We start from the raw sequence: 23,826 nt of genomic DNA on the forward strand, positions 1-23,826 counted from the left end.
GGAGATAGAGAAATTGGGAAGACAAATGCAGGTTTAAGTAGGTGTTTTATTAACAAAGTATCCCTTCTGTAAGATAGTAAGATTCTCGAGGCCCATAACGTGCCCAAAACATACTGAAAACTGTACAGGGGAAATCACAAATTAAGGAAAAGTTTTTAAATTATACAGTTATTTCCTTAAAGAAAAAATAAATAAATACATCTTCTCATGGTCTTATCTGGCCTTTTCCTCCAATATAATACAAGTACACAATATTACATAAGCGACACCGGGCATTACCCGGCACTCCACTTAATAGCAGCTCAAACCAAAAACACGAAGTAAAAGGGGGATCCGAAATTATGGCAGTGTTTTAACCCCCCACCCATTTCATGCATTTTCTGTATAAAACATTTATATAATCACCGGGGTGAAACGTTGCATACTTGAGTATAAAGTCAGGATTAACCTGCTAGGTAAAGTTTTGTAGCAATAAATTAGCCACGCAAACGCGCACAGGGAAAAGGGAATCATAAAGGAGAAATGTAACTGTGCAATAGTGACCCGCAGCTCCATCGCATTTGGCGTCTGTCCCGGGTCTCCAAAGGAATTCTGGGAAGTGTATTCCGGTAGTGGCCACACTCACAATTTTTGCAACACTTGACCTGTAGGCCTAAGTTATTAACGACACTGCAGAAAAAAACTGTTTTGGTTTCGGCTATGAACTAGTTGAGGCAGCTCCCCAGTCTTTACAAACAGTGTCTCTCCATAAGAAAGAGGGGGGAAGGCAGTTTTTTTCCCCAATGCAGACAAAGCCAGACATGAAGTATCTCCTGCTCTAAGGGCCAGTGCCGCTGTTAAAACACCAGGAGACAGGCATCTGGAGAATGCTGGGTAGGATTCTACCATGAGGAAAATCAGCACAGTGAGAACTGGGAAGGTCAAAGTCACTGAAGAAAGTACCAGACTGTCAATCCAGAGTCACTAGATATTAAAATGTCACATCACAGACTTTCACTATTGACTCAAATACAAAAAAATAAGCTGCCTAAAAACGAAAACTGTGGTAATTTAGTGCAGAAAGGAGAAATCCCCCCTCCCACCTGTACCCAGCTCAGCACCCTGTGGTTAGTTACCAGAACCCCTCTTTAACACCTGCTCTTCCCAAATGCCATGGGTGGTGTGCACAACAAAAGAGGTCACCTTCAGCCTTCCACCACTGCTGACCGAAATGCAGACCATGTGCCGACAGGAAGAATCGAGTTCAGCTCGGAGGGAAGTCCCAAAGTGGCATCTTCCCATCTGTGATTGGGCTTTTGTTTTTCTGATTCTTTGCATTGTTGCGACATGCCGACGGGTGAATCAGCCACAGGCTCCATGCCCTGCCCTGATTCCTTTCCAAAACAATTTTTTCCAGGAAGCCAATAGACACGTGCAGACGTGTGTAAGATGCCACCCTGTCCAGATGCAGTACACGGAGGAGTCACTGCATCTCAGGCTGCTGCCTCTTGCTTGGCTGAGTCTCCAGGGTTCTGCATCTGGCACCAGGTCCAGCGCCGCAAAAATGTGCTGCTCCCTGGTGGCAGCACCAGAAAATTACAGGAAAACAGAAATGTGCCAGAATACAGGTTAAACTGATGTTCTTGTTTTTTTTTGTTTGTTTTTTCTTTAATCAGAAGCTCGGGGTGAAAGATAGACCTTCCATGACCTTCCACCCCCCTACGTGTAGCTGAGCATGGGCAGTGAGAACACGGTGGACAGTGCCCGTATGTGCAAGACCCACTGTAGTGTTTGCAGAAAGAAATCATGAATAGAAGCTTCATCTCCATCTCATGGCTGTGCTGTACCGGGGACATCCTCTGGAGGACAGGCTCCGCAGGGCATCTTTGCTGCACCTTACTGAGTGTCGCCCTCCCCACCACGCCTCTCCCGCTGTCTCCGCCTCACCCTGCAATGCAGAACACCCGGGGCCAAGGGTGCAAGGCGGTGGGGGAGTGCCGTCAGGAGTCAGAGACGGGCTCGTCCCCAGCTTTCTTTGGTGGCGTTGACAGTATCATCTCCGCTTCCTCGTACATCTGTGATACAGGGAGAAGTATTGCACCAGCAAGTTAAACTCCGCCCACGTCAGAGTAACTCACAAGGTCACACTGCTCCTAGACGGTTAGACGGATCACGGATTTACATCATGATGATTCATGCCTTCCATCTACCCAGCTACACATTCCAATTAATTTAGCAGACGGTTCTATCCCAAGCAGAGTCAGATAGTCCCTGGGGCAGTTGCCAAGCTCAGGGGGCCAATGGTGACATAGCTCTGTCAACCCTGGGATTTGACCTGACGATCATGCAATCACAAGCAGAGCATCTTAACCTGCTCGGTCACACATCTAGACCTGTGGTAGATGGGGGGGGGGGGGTTACGCACCAGGGAGAACTGGACATCCTGGAAGAGCTCCTGGATGAAACGACGGGACGGCAGGCGGAACAGACAATTGGCCAGCAGGTGACACACCTCCGAGTAAAGGCAGATGTCGTCGAAGGCGTATGGGAACTTCTCCTTGATCCTGCAAAGGCGGTAGGTGACCGTGAGAGGCTGGCGTGGGGGGGGGGGGGGGATCTGCCGAAAACCAACAGTAACCATGGTGACCCTTACGTAAGCAGGCCCGTCTCGTGGCCCTTGGTTCCCACGGATGAGCTGAGATTGACCACCAGGCGAAGCACCTCCTTCCGCAGGAGGGCCCTGCCGGCAGGAGCATCTTCTGGGATGGGCTTTCCTCCTGGGGAGGGGGGACAGCATGTGGGTCATAGGCAGGGACAGTGGCTGGCAGGTTTAGCACAGGATGATGTGGGTGGAGTGGGGGGGGTCCTCACCCAGCATGAGCTCGGTGCTGCGAGTGCTGCTGGCAGAGCCCTGGGACACTGTGTCGCTGCAGCCCGACACCCCCGAGCAGCTGGATGGGGGCACGACCTCCAGGTGGTGGGGGCCGACAGCAGGGCCACACCAGTCTGAATAGCAGAGGTCTGTGAAATCTGAAAGTGGGGGAGAGGGAGGGCGGTGACATGGAGACAGAGAGCAAATGGGACCCCGGAACCTCACCACGGCTCACGGGCGAGGGGCGGTCAGAGCACCTGTTCGGCTGTGGGCGTGGCCTCCGCGCACACGCACACCCACACAGTACAAGCAGTTGTCCTCATGATGCTCCTGCAGACCTGAATCCTCTGGACCTGGCCCTCCCTGCGGGTCGGCCCGGCTGGCTGCCATCAGCTCGGTGATGCTGAGCTGTTGCCGCAATGGGGGGGTGGTGTAGCAGCCGCCTGGGGGGGTCGTCATGTGGATTTCATACCCAGGGACTTCTCACCGGCGTAAAAACTGACATCTTGGTGCCCAAGTATGCCCTTACCTTCCGAATCCCCCCCGATAAAGAACTTGGCAGCCCTCTCCTCGGCCTGGGGGCTGGTCTGGAAATATGTGGCCTCCTTGAGCTGTGGGGACCGGAGGAAGCAGGTATGACTCGGGATGAGGAGACGCTGCCTCCTATAGAGAGCTGGAAGCGCCCTCCCCCAGGAGATTCTGGGATCCTCACCTGGAACATATCGGCGACGTCCATAGGCAACGCCAGCCCGATGTAGTCATCGCTGCACCCGTAGGTGGCGCTGGACACCATGGAGCGCACAGAGGAGGAGCGGTGTAGCGTGGTCTGGCTGATGGGGCTCAGGAGCTCCTCCTTGTCCAAGGAAGCGAAGCTCAAGGCCTTCAGGAACCTGAAAGGGGAGCGTCAGAGCAGGAGAGCTTTGAGGGAGGAGAAAAGGAAGCGACCCCTCTGCTACCAATGCAGACCAGCATGTTCTGCGCTCACGTTGAGCAGCGCCCCTTGCTGGGCAGCGCCCCCTAGGGTGTACGACAGGGTGCACACAACTTGTCACTGGTCTGCAAACTACCAGGAAATTCACAGCACTATTTCTATAAATAATCAGACGGTTCTGCAGCACCCCTAACATATACAAAGGTAACTCTGCTACATGAATTAACGCCCCTCCCCCGCCGAGTAGGCAGGAAAGTGGGGTGAAGAAAGGAAGGGATTGCCTAACAAACAACGAGGGATGACAAGGACCAACAAACAGCAGGGAGGCAGAGCCTAACAGAAAGAGGAAGGTGAGGGGGGACTGAGCAAAACAGGAAAGGAGGAGAGGAGGAAGTGGGTACTGAAGGTCTAGGCCCCTGCCAGGCCAAAGGGGCCAAGAATAATGGCTTTTATTGCTCCAGTGTGGCATAACTGGGAGAGGTCTGTGGTTTTCATCTAAAGTAGGGGGTGCTGAAAGAGCTCTGATTACTCCTAGGCTCCGCCCCCACAGCCTCTCGGTTGGGGGTGTGGCCTCCAGAGCCAGGGCCCTAGCCAGCCAATCAAAATAACCGTCACACGCTCAGAAAATGAATCACAATATATGAGATACACCCTTAACCATAAGAATGGTTAAGCATGGCCTCTCTTCACATGCACTGTGATATTTGCACATTACGGCCTGTGGGTGAATATGAAGTTGAGTGAGAGAGTGAATAGCATTCCGCGCAGTGGGGTCATGCAGGTCATTATGGGCGTGCACACGGGCCTCCTGGAACCAGCAAAACGCTGCCCAAGTGACGCATTACCCTGACCGACCCGCAGGACAAGGGAGCTGTCGGTCACAAACCCGTCTGGTGAGCACTCATGGCCTGAGGATGGAGACACTGTCATTCTGGAAGATTGCCATAATCACAGAAATGATTTACAGTCTTCTGGCCACGGCTACTAATGGATGAGAATTTCCTGGCCTTGCCTTTTCCCAGTGCAGCGGCGGGTGTGTACGCCTCTCCGGGCGACACCACAGGTGTTCATCCGCTCACTTGGGAACACCAGGGTGATCTACTGACCAGGAGAGTTTTTATAGGAGCAAAGAGAGTTTCAGGCAGTGCAGTGGCCAGCAACACAACCTCACACTGCCAATGCTGGAGGTCCCATGTATTCTGAGAAGAGAGATTCAGGCAGTGCAGTGGCCAGCAACACAACCTCACACTGCCAATGCTGGAGGTCCCATGTATTCTGAGAAGAGAGTTTCAGGCAGTGCAGTGGCCAGCAACACAACCTCACACTGCCAATGCTGGAGGTCCCATGTATTCTGAGAAGAGAGATTCAGGCAGTGCAGTGGCCAGCAACACAACCTCACACTGCCAATGCTGGAGATCCCATGTATTCTGAGAAGAGAGATTCAGGCAGTGCAGTGGCCAGCAACACAACCTCACACTGCCAATGCTGGAGATCCCATGTATTCTGAGAAGAGAGATTCAGGCAGTGCAGTGGCCAGCAACACAACCTCACACTGCCAATGCTGGAGATCCCATGTATTCTGAGAAGAGAGATTCAGGCAGTGCAGTGGCCAGCAACACAACCTCACACTGCCAATGCTGGAGGTCCCATGTATTCTGAGAAGAGAGATTCAGGCAGTGCAGTGGCCAGCAACACAACCTCACACTGCCAATGCTGGAGATCCCATGTATTCTGAGAAGAGAGATTCAGGCAGTGCAGTGGCCAGCAACACAACCTCACACTGCCAATGCTGGAGATCCCATGTATTCTGAGAAGAGAGATTCAGGCAGTGCAGTGGCCAGCAACACAACCTCACACTGCCAATGCTGGAGGTCCCATGTATTCTGAGAAGAGAGATTCAGGCAGTGCAGTGGCCAGCAACACAACCTCACACTGCCAATGCTGGAGATCCCATGTATTCTGAGAAGAGTGTTTCAGGCAGTGCAGTGGCCAGCAACACAACCTCACACTGCCAATGCTGGAGGTTCGCATGATTTCCTTCCCCTGCTCAAAAACAAGCCCATTGGTTTACCTAGACTTCACATAGCCCATGTACACTGTGCTGAGCAGGACCCTATGCAGGGTGCATGCCGAGCTCCCTATGAAATATTACAGGCTCTGCACTGCATAAGCGGCTATGAAAGATCGATCGACAGAAGGACGAGCCTGTAAGCCTCTAAAAGGAATCTCCACATTTTTTTTTTTTTTAAACATGGGTGCACTGAAGTTGAACGTGCAGATGGACAGGAAGGCCCTGCTGGAGAGGTTAGGCCTCTCCCACCTGAGGAATGGGTGAGTAGCCAGCGAGGGAAGGGAAGCCCGGCCTGAAAACAGCTGAAGGATACCTAGCATGTCAGACAAAGAAAGCCAGCTTTCCCTCATAAACAAAATGGCTGCGCCTTGGGGTGGAACAAACAGAGAGCAGACAGGGTCAGGTGACAGGAGGAGGGGTGGGCGGGTACCTGCGGGGTGTGAGCCGGGAGTCCAGGCTGCCGGCCTTCATGGTGATAGCGTCAGTGAAGAGTACGTCCTTGGCGGGGGAGGCCAGCGCCTCGCTGTGCGACAACGACGGATGGATGCGCTGCTGCTGCAGCCGCTTTAGCGTGGCGTAGCCCAGCGCATCCCGCGGGCTGGTGTACGCAAAGCTGCAGTCCGCCAGGCTGCGAATGGCCGCCACCGAGGGTGACTTGAGCGACTGCGCGCGGCGTGGCAGCGTGTGGGCAGAGCCGGGCGGTACCAGCGACGCCGAGCTGGACTTGGAGAGTGGCAGGTGGTCGGACTGCGGCGTGAGCGAGCACGGCGTGCGCACGGTGCGCGTGCTGCCCACCGTGTCTAGGCTGGCGCAGTCTGTGTCGCCGGTGGATGAGTCCACGCCAGGGGCCTCACGGGACGGGCTCGAACTCATGGAGCTGACCCCGCTGGTTGTCGTGTCAGTGTTGAAGCTCTGGCTTCGGCTCTTGAACTGGGCACCGCCTCCAGAAGATGAGGAGGAGGAGCCGTCACCGGTCAGGCGCTCGCGGCTACCAGGCTCCTGCTGGGCTGCTATACCCCCACCACGAGGCGACCGCGACTCCGTCTCCCTGAGCTCCGGGCCTCGGGCGAAGGTGAACGGGTCCGGCTGGCCCGGCACGTACACGGACGGCTCGGTGAGGGTGCGGCTCCTGCACAGGCTGGCCAGTTGCGACTCCCAGGGCCCCCTGCTGCCCGTGCTGCCCTTGGGGTCACTGGCACTGCGCTGCTTCTTGCCCGGCAGGCTGAGCACGTTCAGGAAGCTGTTGCGGACCAGGCGGCCCGGCGCTAGCAGCGCCAGAGGGCTCCGCTCCTTGAGGACCTTAGGTCGCATGAGGACCGGGTGGTCCTCTGGGACTTCAGGGCTCCCAAAGCGCTCGTCATCCAGAATGTAGAGGCCTGGAGGCAGAAGGCAGGCATACAATCCAACTCTCGCTGGGCCAGAAGCTGCACCCCCCCCCCCCCCCTTCAAGCGTGACACAGCCCCAGGTTGTGGTGTCGGCTTACCAGGCTGTGTGGACTCGCTCTCACTGTTGTGCCGCGAGCCCGTGGACTCGGAGTTGAGGCTGAGTGTGCTGGGCACCGAGGACAGCTCACTGGCTGGCTGCGGCTCCATCTCGTCCGTCACCACGGGCCAGGCCTGCCGCCGGCTGTGCCGCACCGCGTCCCAGCCCTGCTGCTTCAGAACCTCACAGCCCTGCTTGGTTCTGGAGATCAGGCCCAGGACGTAAAGGCAGGTCCTATAACGGGGGAGGGGAGACGTGGTTTTAATGTCACTGCATGCACGGTATGTTGAATGTTTATGGGGTGTGCTTGGGGGGGGGGGTCACCGGTAAATGCTCACCCACGAACAGACAGAACCTCACAATGCTGGGCTAGAGCCACGATGTCGGGGATCACATTCTCCTCCAGGAGGAGGTTCAGACCCCAGGTGGAGGAACTGATGTTACCCTGAAAACAATTTACAGAACGTATCGGTATTAGTAAGCCTCCCAGCAGAGGTGCAGAAGAGTCTAGAAGAACACACGTAGCACTGACCAGGGCCCACAGAGCTGCCTTCAGCTGCTTGATGCCCTCCCAGCTGTCCAGCACCGGGGAGCGCACGGTGTAGCTGAGGTCCGGAACCACATTCTGAGGACATGGAGCAAAACCATGAAGAGCAGACAGTCGACAAGAGGGAGACGGACAGACTCGAATCTGAAGACACAGCAGGGGAACCGCCTCCACGCAGCTACCTGAATCTCCAGCAGGTGGCAGCCCGTCTTATCATGTACCAGCTGACCATACAGGTGCACAGGGAGGTAAACGTTTGGCCTCTGGCACCTGAAATAAGTAAGACACAGAATGGAGAGGTTTCTGAAAGCGGCTGGAGATGAGGAGGCCATAACAGGCAGGGAGCCCTCAAGTTCACCTCTGATTACTCCGCCGTACGTAGTTGTCTCCATCAACGGGCTTGCGGTATGTGGTGAGTGCCTCGTTCAGCTGCTCCTCTATCAGATCCACATAGCGCAGGCTGTACTCCTGAGGGTCAGGGTCAGGGTTAATCTCAAAGCAAATGAACGACCCAAAATCCCATCTCCATCCTCTCTGACCGGACGGGCCGATCACTGACCTTCTGCCATATCTCCAGCTGCTTAGTGATGAAACCCCTCTCATTGAGGTAGGAAAAGCCCTTTGGGATGGATAGGAACCTACAAGACAGAGTGTGGATGACGACACAGTTCAGCTGGTATAATATGGTACACACCGGGTCCAAAAAGGGGGCCGTCAGCACCACTCACCGCAGCAGAAGCAGTAAGCCCTGGTCGCCGAGGTGAGTTAGCGCTGGCTTCAGCTGAATCAGTGCATGGAGGTTCGCCTACAAGCATAAATGAAGAAGCCCAACAAGGATGGCATCACAAACAGAAAGCTGAGGAATGGCCACTCCCCATACATACTACCCCCCCTACCTTGTCCTCACAGGCCTCATCCAGGATATCCAGCGCCTCCATGGAGACGGCTTTGTTGCGGTCATGCAGCTGCGTGACCAGCAGCTCGATGCCCCAGGTGCTGAAGAATTCCACGTTGGCACGCAGCAGGACCCGAAGCTGCTTGGTGGCATACAGCCTGCAGTTCTGGGAAGGGCCAAGCGGGGCCGTGAGTGAGGAGCGGACGACCAAACCCAAGAGCTCCTCCCAGTCATCATTGAATCCAGTGAACTTCTAAAACCCCCAAAATGCGCAAACGCCTCCTCAAGAAGTAGCGTGTGAAGGCCGCACAAAGGTTAGCATTCTTTACAGTAAAGCAGAGAAAACATCTAGAGCCTTACATCACTGCTGGCTGTGAGGACCTTGGATAAGATCACCCGAGCGAGTCCGTCACGACTATAGTCCAGCGTGGTGATGGTCAGCTTCAGGAGAAGGTCCTGGTTCTTCAGCGAGCACAGGCTGAGAAGGCTGGGGAGACGACAAGCCCAAAGTGTCAACTCAGAAACCACAGGCTGCAATGCTAGCTCCTCTCTGAAACGTACAAGGAACTCCTAAAAGGTACTATACTAGGGGTAAAATGTTAAGAATGAAGGCCCACCACTGGAAGATGCCACATTTTTCCAGTGTCTTGACTCCGATGGGGTGGGCAGACATGGTGCCAATGAACAAGAAGTAGTGTTGACTGAGTGTGGTGAGCAGGCCGTTGTTCTGGAGGCTACGGTCAGCCTTCAGCCCCGAGCAGGACGACAGCCACTGCACCATGTCCCTCAGCAGCTCCTCTAGGTATGCCTGGCCCTCCTGGGAAGGTCAAATGTTAGCTGAGACTGGCCAAAGGCAGTTCCTGTCAGCTAATCCAACGCTCGGGATGGGAAAGGGCTTCACCTCATCCGACTCCAGCAGGAACTCTATGAACTGGCAGCCAGCCACCGCGAGTTGCCTCGCCTTGCTGTGGTCCAGCTCCAGGCTAGTGAACAGCTTGCTGCTGGGCTTGTAGAAGTACAGCAGCCTGCGCACAAACCTGTATGGGGGCAGTTGTCACATGACAATGAAGGAATCTGAAAGGGTCACAAGATCTAATGACTTTCATGAAGATGGTGACTAACTTCATCACAGGAGATCAAGACAACTCTGGGCGACACTCACTTGTGTATCTGTTCGTCTTTGTTGCTCCGGAGGTTGACATTTGGCCACTATACAGAGAATGGAAGATACGTCATCCGGGTGATGACCATAAATGATCATAAAATACCACAGATGTCTACAATACTATAGGTGTATTTTCATACCTTCAGGATAGTGGAGATCAGAACCCAGTTCCAATCCAGGTTCTGTTTGTGGTTCAGGATCTGACTATCTTTCAGGTTCATCACAAGGGCCTCCTCAGTATCCTGCAAATTCAGAGTGTGTGATGACCGCGCCCAATCATGTGACAGCGAGCATGCTCTGAAACCGGTGGGCAGTCAGTGTGACTGAAACAGAAAATCCAGATTCATATGGAGACCCAAATGGCCACACTGTTCTGCACTATGGGTCTGGAGAGTAAAGCAGGGTCACCTTGATGAGGAATATATCCCTGGAAGCCCGAGGGTGCTGCTCTGTAGAACAGCGGGAGGCCGTGGACTTGCGCAGGATGTGATCCAGGTACAGGCTGCTGGGTCTGGGTCCCCGCTTCTTCCTCTCGTGGAAACACTTCAAGTGGTTGACGGCCACACTCGCCCGCCTTCAGCCACATGGCACAACAGACAGACAGGCATGGAGACACGCATGATGAACGACCTATCAGAGAGGTGACCTAGGCAGGACAACAGCAGGACCAGATGATCCCGGATCAAGGGACTTACATGCGCTTCTCCTGGCCGACATCGAAGGAGGCGGCCATGCTCATTAATGTGGGCAGGCAATGTAAATGGTGGCTATGAGACTGTGGGAGGATAGTGTTGGCCTGTAGGGAGAACAAAACAAGGAATGAGCTGAATTTTTCCACAGAAATGGGAGCCGGCAACGTAAAACTGTGAGTCACAGAATAGTACCATGTGGAGGAGCTCCCCCAGGAGAATGGTGGCCCGGACTGAGATTTGGTCGTCGCTGCTGGTGATGACCTCCACCAGACCCTGAGCCAAAGACAGGATGTAAAGAGAATGGCAGCAACAGGGAATCAAACAAAACAAGCAAGGTCAACGTCAAGTTCAGCAATGGTTTCCTAAGAAAGACACAGATGATATGCAGCAATGTTGGTGCCGGCCCAAAAGCTCAGTAAATGCACATATAAATAACTCAGTAACCATGGTGACAAGCCCTACCTCTAACAGGCCATTGTTTATGAAAGCACACAGCACCAGAGCAAGATAATTGTCCATCAGGTCAGGCCTGGACAGGGAAACCAAAAAAAAAGTGGAATTTAGCAAGAAGTTCAATGAACCTCAGGGACATGGTTTCTGGATATTTCATAGGCATCCATAGCAGGCTTACCGTGACCTTGCTCGATGGAGGAGGATGGTCTTTGCTTCTGAGGCCACAAAGCCATCGGACAACCTCCAGCTATCCTGGTACCGGCTGGGGTCTAGAGCGGAATTAGCAAAATGTTAGCAAGACACTTAAGTGTGGAAACAGGGAAACAGCAGCTAAGCTGAACAAGCACTTACACATCAACAAACGGCTGCAAACCTCAGTAGGACTCACCCACACTCAGCAGAGCCTCCATAAAGTCCCGGGTTACCACGGGAACAGGAAGACGGAATATGTCGTACATCACCTCCAGCAGACCTTTCTGTGGGAGAACCAAGGGAGCCCAGGTCAAACGAGTCACTAGCCCCAACTAGGGAGCCATGTTCTACTGTCACGTTAGCAGTGGATACAGCGACAAATCTGTCAGGTAAACCAATACAACATGGCAGCAGGCTAAAGGATTCTGAGATCTCCCACCTACCCTGACATCCATGTTTGGTATGCAGAGTAAGCCAATCAGCGAGACGATTCCAGAGTTGCCTGATTTGCACAGGTTAATGATCCCTGGGGCAAGAGGGAACATTGAATTTTGAGGAGACCTCTAATGGCAACGTTTCCGGTGGCTCCTATGGTTCTATATGCATTGATTCTATCAGAACATAGACGGCCACGATGAAACCTGTCAGACACCTGCTCACCTGACCAGGACCGGAACGATGCTACGATAGCCATTCTGCTAGCTAGGAAGCGTGCCTCTCTGTCCTCCCTATGGCAAACGGTGACAGCCAGTCAGAGAGAGGCCAGATGGCTGGCGATCCTACCCCTTGACCCTGCCCAGCCCCATGCCGTTACACCTACTTGAGCTGCCCGTCAGCTGTGTCTGGGTTGTGCCTGTAGTGGAAGTCCGTATAAGGTGCCAGGATTTGCTGGAAGGAACAAGCGAGCACTCAGAATAGTGGGTGAGTTTTCACATGTCGACCCTGCATGGGGTAGGAAGATGGTGCGGGACCGGTACCTCCAGCTCCACGTCGGAGCGAACGTAGTGCCGTGTGTGGGGGTGGTTGAGCAGATGCAGGATGGTGGTGATGAGTGCCTCGTTGATACGGCTCAGCTGACAGTCGATGACGTTCTTCAAGATGGTGCTGAGACCGCCCCTCTGCGCCACCACCTCGGGGTTCTTCAAGGCTGAACGGGATGAGGACACCATCAGCAAGAGACAAAGGCTGAATCCCAATCCACCCCATACACCCTCGCCACTGACACTCCATTTGCGCATGCATGTGGAGGGGTGTCAAGCCCACACTAAGTACTACGGAGTAGGTGTGGAGTATAAAAACCTCAGATAACGAGTCTGCGGCGATGCCGGCTAAAATTCCACGCTGCCCCCTTGGTGTTGCGCAACATCAAGTATGGAGGAAACATCATATACATGTAAGTAGTTCCTTTCCACTGATTCCTCCAATTGTTGTACACAAATATTTGTTCATTGTTTAATGCTGCCTTAACAACCAAAACAGTAATCTGATAATAAGATGGAAAATGAAAGTGTTGCTTCAGTTTTTAAATGTTTTTTTAGATTGTCTTTGTAAAAATAATATTTGTGAAGCTGTAAATATTTTTGCAAATGAATATATTCTAAGCTATCAATTCATTCTTTCCCGTTATAATATGCAGGACCAAGAGTATGTGCAGTTGTAAACGGTGATATAAAATAACAGCACAGGCAATGAGATCATCTGTCGGCATCCATGGATTATCCCCGAAGTTTGCCTGCCTCTTCATATCCTTCCCCTCAATCTGGGGAACCCTCCATAGCTGCAAGTGTGACGTCACACAAAGTGTCACTCCGTAGTGTAGTGCTGGTGAGTAGGGATGGGTTTGAGATTCAGCCAGAAGCTCATTTCTTGGACAGTGGACCAGAGCCATGATACCCACCCAGCTCACAGATGGTAGCCAGGCAGGCGCGCACCATGCGGTCACGCTCTTGCAGACCATCATTGCCCACAGCGATTAGGGAGTTGGTGATGGAGCTGGGGAATAGCAGCGCGTTCACGGTGATCATCTGTAGGGGGCAGCAAAAGCAAGAAATCAGAACCATTAGGTAACATGGCAGTCAACTTGAAAACATACATTATTAGAGTTTGCCAAACAGTTCAGGATTTATTCAGCACTAAACTAAAAGAGACATACAGTCATAACAGGCCTTCTAAAGCACCCTGGGATGCAGTCCTAACACCCAGGACAGCCTGAGACACACTGTAACCACCCGGGACAAACTGGGACACATTACTACCACTAGGGGGCAGCCCAGAACACATGCCAACCACTAGGGGGCAGCCCAGAATACACGCCAACCACTAGGGGGCAGCCCAGAACACACGCCAACCACTAGGGGGCAGCCCAAAACACTCCAATCACCAGGGACACACTCCCACCATTTGGGACAGCCCAGAACACACTCCAACCACTAGGGGGCAGCCCAGAACACACTCAGACCACCAGTGAAAGCACAAGACACACTGTAACCACCCAGAAGAGTATGGGATGGCATGTTACCTTGCGCACCAGTCTCAGGGCCTGTGTCCGCTCCACCTCGTTGCTCTGTTGTATGTCAATGCACCTGGGAGGGAAAGCTCAAATGGAACATAACCAAGTCTCTCACCCTAACCAACTGCAAAAAGCGACCCAGATAGGAAGGTGGGACCACTGAAGCCCCGTCACTCACCTGGCAATCAGGTAGTCTACCTGTAGTCGAAGCACCTTCTGAAGGACACTGGTATCACGGATGAGGTAGCGCAGCGCCCGCAGACCTGCTGCCCGTACCTCCTTGGCTTCATTGAGCAGCGCCAGCCGCAGGCTGAAGGACAGCGGGGCAGAGTCAGACGACTGCGGACAGGGCTGGTATAGAGGTAAACAGAGCAGTGCATGCCTTCACCACAAGGGGCACCGCTGCACCGTTCTTCCCAGAGGACTCACCACATGATGATCTCTTCATATGTAAACCCAAACTTCTCCTCATTGTGGCCAACACTGCAGAGAAGCTGCAAGCATGAGAGAAATGTTGTGAGGGAACCAGACAACCATCAGCCATCCAGAGACTGTGCTGACAGACAGTGTTGGTGTACAAACAGTATGGAACCTCCACCCCACCAATAGCAGGAGAGGGAGGCCCAACAATGTGACCATCATTATCCAATAGCAGGTCTGTTAAAGGTAACGCTCCAGTAGTTACGCACCTTAATAAAATTGTTGAGGTGGCCCAGTTTCCTCATGTTGGTGACGCCCTGCGGTCTGGCCACATTCTGCAGGATCTCACGTAGATTATCACAAGGGTCTGAGGAAGGAGAAGCGAAGAAGAGCTGAAAATAATGATAATAATCATAATAACAATCATCACTTTATTAATCCCTGTGGGGAAATTGTCTTTTTTATGCCTCCCTCAACTTGCTCTTCTGTAAGCAAGGGGTTTGAGAGCATAATGTAGGCCCTTAACCCCCAGGGAGCTGGGGGTTAAGGGCCTTGCTCAAGGACCCACAAACATGCTGAGAGGGGGGTTTGAACCTGCAACCTTGTGATTATAAGCATACAGGCTTAGCCCACTGAGCCACACACTGCCCCTTTATGGCTGAAGAGAGAGTTGTGCTGTACAGGAGCAGCACAAGGATTTTGGACTATCAGACGCTCGAATGAACCGAACTGAGGTGACCAGGTCATACCTGGCTGAGGTTCACTGACCAGGTCATTCCATTCCATTCCATCTGATCCAATGTTATATAGTGCCTTTCAAAAGTGAGTTGCCCCACTGTGGTATACATGGGTGTGTTGTGATACATTACAACATCAATTTAATCAGAATAACACAAAAACAGGGAAAAGCCAAATGACATTGGAGAAGAACCAGAAACTCCCAAGTAGGGAGGAAAAAAATACCTCTAGGGGTCCAAGGTCAATTGACTGGTGCCAGACCTTTAAATACCTTACAGGAGGTAGGAGAACTTTGAAGTCAGTCCTGATCCTAACAGGAAGCCAGTGCAGGGGCCTAAGAACAGGGGTTATGTGTTCAAACTTCCCTCTCCTGGTGACAATTCCAGCTGCTGCATTTTGAACACACTGCAAGGTGTTTAGTGTGCAGTGTGTGCTCCCAGATAACAGAGCATTACAGCAGTGTAACCTACTGTATACAAAGGCATGTATCAATTTCTCAGTGTTTTGAATTCTTTCACTGACCAGATCGCGTCTGGCTGAGGTTCACTGACCAGGTCATGTTTATCTGAGGTTCACTGACCAGATCGCGTCTGGCTGAGGTTCACTGACCAGGTCATGTTTATCTGAGGTTCACTGACCAGGTCGCATCTGGCTGAGGTTCACTGACCAGGTCGCGTCTGGCTGAGGTTCACTGACCAGGTCGCGTCTGGCTGAGGTTCACTGACCAGGTCGCGTCTGGCTGAGGTTCACTGACCAGGTCGCGTCTTGTTGACCAGGTCATACACTACACAGGTTTTTACCACTTCTCCATTTATTTGATGAACTGCAGATTTTTTTATTCTTGTAAAGCATTGGAAGGTTGAGTGAACAACCTTAAAGGAAAATACAAGTCAAATATTTAACTGGTTGTGTAGTGATGGCATAGTCAAATTCCAGGCTGTCCTTTAACTTTAAATAGACTAGTTAACTGTTTCACCCCATGAGCAGTATACCTTGTAGAAAGATTGCCTTGAATTTTCTCTGCTGTTATAACTGCTGGAGAAAGTTACTTTTACACTGTCCAGGTCGCGTCTGCAGGCCTGAATCTAGACTGATCAGGTTGAGGAGACTATTAGAAATTTTGGAAGAGCGGCATTTCACACAATGGACTATCCTGCAGTATAGTAGGGGCTTGTGACCAGAGAAATTGGGGGGGGGGCACATGGGCATATTCATATGTTATGTTTGAACTATTTATGAACTCTACATTATGCTCTCATGGTCATCTCTATAATCAGGAAAGAGAGGTTATTATTATTATTATTATTATTATTATTATTATTATTATTATTAATTATTATTATTATTATTATTATTATTATTATTATTATGTGATTCCTGTAAGATGCTTTGGATAGAAGTGTCTGCTAACCAAACATAAACATAAGCTTATCTACTGGCATATTAAAGGCAAATCTAGAACTCAAACTCATGAACTGGTATACAAGAATGTAAGAGCAGAACATGTAACATAAACAGTATTATAGTGGAAGGCAGCGTGTGGCTCAGTGGGCTAAGCCTGTGTGCCTGTAATCAGAAGGTCACTGGTTCAAACCCAGCCTCAGCACGTCTGCAGGCCCTTGAGCATACATACATACACTCTTACATACATGGCCCTTAACTCCCAGCTCCCTGGGTGCCGCTATGGGTGGTAGCCCTTCGCAGACAGCTTACTCTACAAAGAGCAAGTTGAGGGAGGCATTTCACCTACGCTGCGCTGGTGAGAAGTGGACAGGGAAGCTGTAACATCACTGCCTGAACCGCCCGCAGTGACAGCCAGCTGGAAGACACCGGCCCTGTAGCCTGGTTATTCAAGCTAAGTGCAGTAACTGAACTGCAGGTAGCAAGCTTTGAATTGGGAACCAAGAATTGCATGCTGTTTATGGTTGTGTATAACTAATTTAAGTGAATTATAGCATGTAATCAGGTAACTTTATTAATACTGAGTGCTGACAGGGTTGTCAACTCTCACGCATCTGGCATGAAATTCACACTTTCAGGTTCTCACGCAAGAAGTCCTATGGCAAAAGGATTATTAGGAACACCATACTAATACAGTGTTTGACCCCCTTTCGCCTTCAGAACTGCCTTAATTCTACGTGGCATTGATTCAACAAGGTGCTGAAAGCATTCTTTAGAAATGTTGGCCCATATTGATAGGATAGCATCTTGCAGTTGATGGAGATTTGTGGGATGCACATCCAGGGCACGAAGCTCCCGTTCCACCACATCCCAAAGATGCTCTATTGGGTTGAGATCTGGTGACTGTGGGGGCCATTTTAGTACAGTGAACTCATTGTCATGTTCAAGAAACCAATTTGAAATGATTCGAGCTTTGTGATATGGTGCATTATCCTGCTGGAAGTAGCCATCAGAGGATGGGTACATGGTGGTCATAAAGGGATGGACATGGTCAGAAACAATGCTCAGGTAGGCCGTGGCATTTAAACGATGCCCAACTGGCACTAAGGGGCCTAAAGTGTGCCAAGAAAACATCCCCCACACCATTACACCACCACCACCAGCCTGCACAGTGGTAACAAGGCATGATGGATCCATGTTCTCATTCTGTTTACGCCAAATTCTGACTCTACCATTTGAATGTCTCAACAGAAATCGAGGCTCATCAGACCAGGCAACATTTTTCCAGTCTTCAACTGTCCAATTTTGGTGAGCTCGTGCAAATTGTAGCCTCTTTTTCCTATTTGTAGTGGAGATGAGTGGTACCCGGTGGGGTCTTCTGCTGTTGTAGCCCATCCGCCTCAAGGTTGTGCGTGTTGTGGCTTCACAAATGCTTTGCTGCATACCTCGGTTGTAACGAGTGGTTATTTCAGTCAAAGTTGCTCTTCTATCAGCTTGAATCAGTCGGCCCATTCTCCTCTGACCTCTAGCATCAACAAGGCATTTTCGCCCACAGGACTGCCGCATACTGGATGTTTTTCCCTTTGCACACCATTCTTTGTAAACCCTAGAAATGGTTGTGCGTGAAAATTCCAGTAACTGAGCAGATTGTGAAATACTCAGACCGGCCCGTCTGGCACCAACAACCATGCCACGCTCAAAATTGCTTAAATCACCTTTCTTTCCCATTCTGACATTCAGTTTGGAGTTCAGGAGATTGTCTTGACCAGGACCACACCCCTAAATGCATTGAAGCAACTGCCATGTGATTGGTTGATTAGATAATTGCATTAATGAGAAATTGAACAGGTGTTCCTAATAATCCTTTAGGTGAGTGTATATTATTCCATTATAAACCTAAATTTAGCTACATCAAAAGCTTTGGGGGAGTTTGCAAACCCTACAGACTGTTATTTATTACTATTGTTATTTATTAAAGTAATAAAACTCTTACATACATGGAAATGAGTGCGCAGACTTGTCTCAAATTGAAAATCTCACTCCAGCCAGCTGACCAAACTTAGCAACCCTGAGCTGATATTAACGTCAGCAAACTGTCAAATATTAAATACAGGAGTGGCCCCGTATCCACGGGGGATGCACTCCAAGACCTACCGGGGAGATCTGAAACCGTAGGTAGTAGCGAACACTATAAATGACTTGTTTTCTGTGTACTTACATACCTATGATAAAGTTTAATTTATAAATTACACTGAGGCTGCCGTTACCAAATCAGCGGTTCCACTGTACTGTTCTAGTGAGCTTCCTAACCAACAGTAATGTCAGCTAGCTAACTATCGAAGAGTTAACTATCCCCTACTAGCAAAGATCCTTATTCCTTAATCCTTATTATAACACAACATTACAGCAAACTACAGCAACAAAGGACACGTTTTAAGAAGAAGGAGCTTTAAGAAGAATAAGGTAACATTCCTCCTCCTCTTTCACAGGCGACTACAAACGCTGCGCCGAAGAATATCTGATGGGACGAATGAAAGAAACGTGATTGGAAGATTCAGATGGCGCAGGCTAAAGCTGACCAATTGGGTGGTCAGAGCAGAAATTTGGGTAGGCGTTGCTCACCCCTGCCCACTTCTAGATCCGGCCATGTGCATCTGGCCGAGGTTCACTGACCAGATCAGGTCTGGCTGAGGTCCGCTGACCAGATCATATTTATCTGAGGTTCACTGACCAGATCACGTCCGGCTGATGTTCACTGACCAGATTAGGTCTGGCTGAGGTTCACTGACCAGGTCACGTCAGGTCATACCTGTCTTTCCTGCTGACAAAGAAAGATGACTTGTATAGGAGGAAGGCCAGTCTCCGGTCACAGACACATATTTAACCACAGGCTGGAAAAAACAGAACCTACAAAAAAGGAACCTACATCCAGGTCACCCAGGCTGATTACAAAAAGTGATGCAGTCATAGAATACCTCATATATACCAAACCCATATCTAACACCTCAGACCACAGATAGAGCAGCCCAGTACTGTAACAAGGTCAAGGTCCTCCCTTGTGGAAAGCCCAGTATCGTCACAAGCCTTGCATTAGGTAGTATAAGTCCTTACATCCCTGATGCAAATGATCATGTGAGTCACGATAAGCCACTGAGGGCTGAGGGATTCAACCCAATCTCCCCTCTCACGCAGTAATTTGTTGGGTGGAAGTTTTGTTGTCTTTCATAAACAGCTCTAAAAGCCGACTTCCTCCATAGCGTGGGGTGAAGAACATTAGGGAGAATTACCCCCCACTTACTGCAGCAGGAAGGTTGTGAGGTCATCATTACAGCGTTCCTGAAGCACTAAGTCAGCTGGTATGAGGTCCAAGGGCGCACACAGACACCAGGCGTCTCATGTTACCTTATGGAAGAGTCTACTTTTCCTCACTGGCCTCTGAACATTTAAGGCATGAATTCACAGACGCTCTGCCAGACCCCTCTGTCGCTTCTCTCACCTGGAACAGTTTAATCACTCTCATGCCACAAATATGCGAGGCCTCTCCAGCACGCTGCAGGCTGGGCTTCAGGGAAACCCACGTAGCAGCAACTGACTCATCGAGTCTGCTGTGCTGGATCAAGTCTGCTCCTCACGCTCTGGGTACCATCAGATTAGACAGTGTTTTTAACATCCCCATTCAGGATTAGAGTGGAAGGGTCATGCCCCAAGGCAGTAGCCCATGAACGGTTAACAGGGCCAACACCCACATAGGGTCTGTTCTACTAACACTGGTTTGTTTAGTTCATATTCAAAGACTTGTCAAAGTTGTTTCAGTTAAAAGGTCAGTCATTAACCGCTACCCCTCTACTGCTATATGGTGCCAATAGATGCCAACACCTGTCATGCCACACTGAGTGGAAACTCCCCAACTGAGCTGGTGAGCTGGAGAGAGAAATAGGCTGCCAATCTCACCAGAGAAGCCAGTGGAAACCACCAGGAACACGGAAAGGAGCATGGGATCATGTGCCGAGACATACCAAGCAGTGGTTACAGGTCCACATGCTTCAGGTGCAAGGTCTGCGCATCAGGATGCTACTGTGCATTCAGCAGCAAGACCCGCAAGGTGGATCAGTCCACCTTACGAGTCAAAACCCTAAACACAGCAATCTGCAAGCCTGCACCGTGCGCCACAAACAGGAGGCGAATACAGGAAGAGCATCCTTAAGGTGGAACGGCTGCAGGTTAATTTTCAGACTCAAAACAAAAGCTGCGCCTTCCACAAATGAGATGTGGGACATGTAGGAGACACAGTGAGGAACAGAAAGTGGAAGAGAAGCAGGTCACAGCATGCCCACCAAATTACAGGAAGATTCCACCTTTAATTCCCCTGCTGACCCCATCTGTCCTCCTTCTCTCCCTATGTTGCCACACACAACCCCTCCACCCCCCCCGACCGCCACCCCCCTTCCAGTCAGCAAACCAGCCTCCCTTACTCACTTTCCCTCCAGATTGTCAGCATTCCAGTAAGCAGTGCAGGAAGACACATTCATACATAGACCTGTACTCATATCTTTGTGGGGACTCTATTAATTTCTATGGGCAAAACCCTAATCCCAAAAATAACAACCCCTACTCAGCCTTATCCTCAATCATAAGTAACCTAACCAAATAAAGCCTTTTGGCATTTTCAATTTTTTCATTGCAGTCACAGGTTTGGAACCCTTTGACAAGGTCAAAACAACAGGTTGTTATTACATTGTGGGGACATTTGGACCCCACAATGTAAGGTATACCTGGACTACACGCATGCACGCATTGCACATACCCAGATTTGACTCCCAATTGGCTGCTTTAGTTCAATTCAATCTGAGCTTGGTGCTTTAATATTGCAGTAACAGTCATTTACAGACACTGGAGTGATTACTTGGACACACTGTCCAAAAGGAAGACAAACCAGTAACTGACACTGACTAGTCAATTTACTGATAGGATGACTGTAAATAGTTATAAATTCCCTGCTGTGGCTAACCAGTCAGTGGTGACACTGTGCGATGGTATTTAAAGAGCAGAGCACTGATAACATTAAAAATATCCCCCAATCGCGGACGGGTGAAACTTCGTTGGGCCCTCACGTAGCCGGCGCATCTGACAGACCCGCCCACACCAGGCGGTCCTGGGGTTTCACACGGATATGGACCGCAACTCCACTGCACTTAACAGTCTCCCCAAGATGCGGACCAATCCCCCAGGACATATATAAACCGTCGCACCCGCACATGAGGCGGTTCCTACCTAGGTTTACCCCGGACCATAAGCCGCCCGGCAGCACAATCAGAAAGGTGACCGCACCATTTATCCATCACTGGCTTGAGATCCCAAGGGTCAGGCACGGTGAGAACGGAGAGGGGCTGCATGCAGGAACCAACCTAACGCTCAGATGTCCGCCGGCCCTTCCAGTCCCCTACAGTGTCCCCAGTTTGACTGTCACTCTTACCTCTACTGAGATCGAGCGGTACGTTCTCCTCCCCGCTGTCATTCCGACCTGTCAAAACACACAATGCGTCTACAGTGAGATCATAAGGTCAGTTGAAAGCTGCAAGGTACACATCAGGATCTACGGTCACCGCCCAGCGTGGTTCTGGTTAAAGGGGGCACAGCCCCAACTCACCTCGCATCCGAAGGCTTCGGATCTGACGGCCGCGGATGCTGACCGCCATGTTTCCAGGGGCATTCACAACACCGGAAACATCGCGAAATATCGCGAGAGAAAATCTGCGGCGCGTACGTGCGGGCGTACCTCGTGCCAGCGTGGGCTCTCTGGACGAGCAGGACATAGAAATAACGCAGCGCTAAACTAGAACAGCAAAAGCAGGAGAAGTATTTGGGTTTACGGGAACACAGGGAATGTTATTGGAAAGCATTTCTGCAGTATGAACATTTAGATGCAGTAATCTAACAGGTATATCAGTCATATGAACAAAAGCTGTGAATATTAAACCTAAACTCAGTGTTTTACAAGTTTATTGACAAAAATCCATGACAAGTCACCATAAAACCTTGCGTTAGCTATTTTTTTCTCAGTTCTACAAAGAATTCTCTCTTCTCTGAAAACACATGATGATAAAACTGAAACATGAGAGTGGAATCTGCCTGAGTCACATATTAATGCTTACATAGTACGTTCATTTTGGTAGTGGCATATTTTCAATTCCAGTGAGAAACAAATATGTGGAAATTGTTTGAAAAGTCATATCAGGTATAATATGTATTTAATTAATAAAATGTAATTTATAATCGAAAAGTAACCAGCCTTCCTGGGTGCTGATACCGCCATCTAGCTGTCTTCAAAGTAATTAAAAGCCCCATTCTAGTTTTGCGTTGATTTCTATAGCATTAGCTACGTGAGTTGCGGGGTTGGGCGCTGGCTCTGTTGGTATGTGTGTTATTGCGACACCAAGTGGAAAAACTACACACTGCAGCAAAAGAAAAAAATCTCTCACCTGGGTGTTGAAAAGTCCAATGCTTGATGGTTCCCCGGACCTCAACCATGCAGAGTAATCTCAATTACAGTGTCCCAATAATAGGGGCAAAATGTGATACGGTGTCACTGGCTGTGACAGGGCTACCACTTTCAACCCAAAGAAATGAGGGATATTGTCAACTCTACCTGTGCTCATGACTGGAAGATTGGCAGTTCAAATCCCATGACAAGAGTGATTTCACCGTTGGACCTTTAAGAAAGGGCTTTAACTGATCCAGGGACTGGCCCTGATTTCTCAATGGCACATGTCTTTGGATAAAAGTATATAATATAAAAATGTAAATATTGCGCTTGAATGTTGTGGAGTGGAACTACCCCCTGTACTACCGCGTGGGGTTACTGGCTTATCAGGGTAACTTGTTGGATTTCAGGTAGTCTGGGCAAAATGTAAGTGAACGAATATGAAGTCCATTTAAACTGTGGTACCTTAAATCCGACAAGCTACCCAGTAACCCCGCTTCGTAGTACAGGCCACCGATCAATGAAATACTTTCACATAGGCACACCAGAATGAATCCTTTTGGGACTCGGACCAGAAACTGCTTGGTCATGATCTGAAGCAGGCAAGGAGGTGAATATTAGGGTAGTACTTAGTGTAAGTATAGCTACTGCAGATGGCTGATATCACCCCCAGATTACCACAATTTTTTATTACTTCATTTGCAGCGAACTGGAGTTCCGTTTCCTATCCAAAGAATAGGTGTAGTTATTCTTTTGCATGCTCACCAACAACATAACTGAGGACCAATCAGAGTCAAAGACACACCCACAAGATGGCTTTTCCAGTTACAAAGAGACACCGTGATGCAGCAGAAAGGAGCAAATCAGAGCGTGAAGTGCACCAGAATCGTCACTATCCACGGGAGTGTCGGTCTTCCCACAGCATCATGGCTGCATTATAGCCATGTTTGTAAATCTGATTATGTAGCCAAACCTTCTCAGACAAAAAAAAAGGACA

The 23,826-nt window shown here is 50.2% G+C and overlaps 1 protein-coding gene across 2 annotated transcripts; it reads right to left on the minus strand.

The window, feature by feature from the left end:
* Positions 1–28: 28 nt before the first annotated feature.
* Positions 29–22,077, minus strand: LOC111842165 (rapamycin-insensitive companion of mTOR-like). 2 transcript variants are annotated; one of them, XM_023808513.2, is made up of 38 exons: positions 21,996–22,077; positions 21,822–21,869; positions 14,479–14,576; positions 14,219–14,283; positions 13,968–14,099; positions 13,799–13,862; positions 13,178–13,304; positions 12,258–12,427; positions 12,101–12,168; positions 11,941–12,008; positions 11,724–11,806; positions 11,477–11,564; positions 11,267–11,357; positions 11,098–11,164; positions 10,828–10,908; positions 10,639–10,739; positions 10,352–10,517; positions 10,084–10,185; positions 9,941–9,987; positions 9,680–9,815; positions 9,396–9,595; positions 9,139–9,265; positions 8,780–8,944; positions 8,612–8,688; positions 8,443–8,521; positions 8,242–8,351; positions 8,066–8,153; positions 7,869–7,961; positions 7,675–7,781; positions 7,338–7,570; positions 6,284–7,229; positions 3,564–3,741; positions 3,381–3,462; positions 3,109–3,294; positions 2,851–3,009; positions 2,633–2,756; positions 2,405–2,543; positions 29–2,054 (listed from the first exon to the last, which is right to left on the minus strand). In XM_023808513.2, exons 1-38 carry the CDS (start codon positions 22,042–22,044, stop codon positions 1,980–1,982), a joined length of 5,019 nt encoding a protein of 1,672 aa, XP_023664281.2. In that variant the 5' UTR covers positions 22,045–22,077; the 3' UTR covers positions 29–1,979. The 2 variants fall into 2 exon arrangements, with proteins under 2 accessions (XP_023664281.2, XP_023664280.2); XM_023808512.2 differs by having other exon boundaries at positions 7,675–7,961.
* Positions 22,078–23,826: the final 1,749 nt, after the last annotated feature.

The sequence above is a fragment of the Paramormyrops kingsleyae genome, chromosome 7 (assembly GCF_048594095.1).
Source record: "Paramormyrops kingsleyae isolate MSU_618 chromosome 7, PKINGS_0.4, whole genome shotgun sequence".
Lineage (NCBI taxonomy): Eukaryota > Metazoa > Chordata > Actinopteri > Osteoglossiformes > Mormyridae > Paramormyrops > Paramormyrops kingsleyae.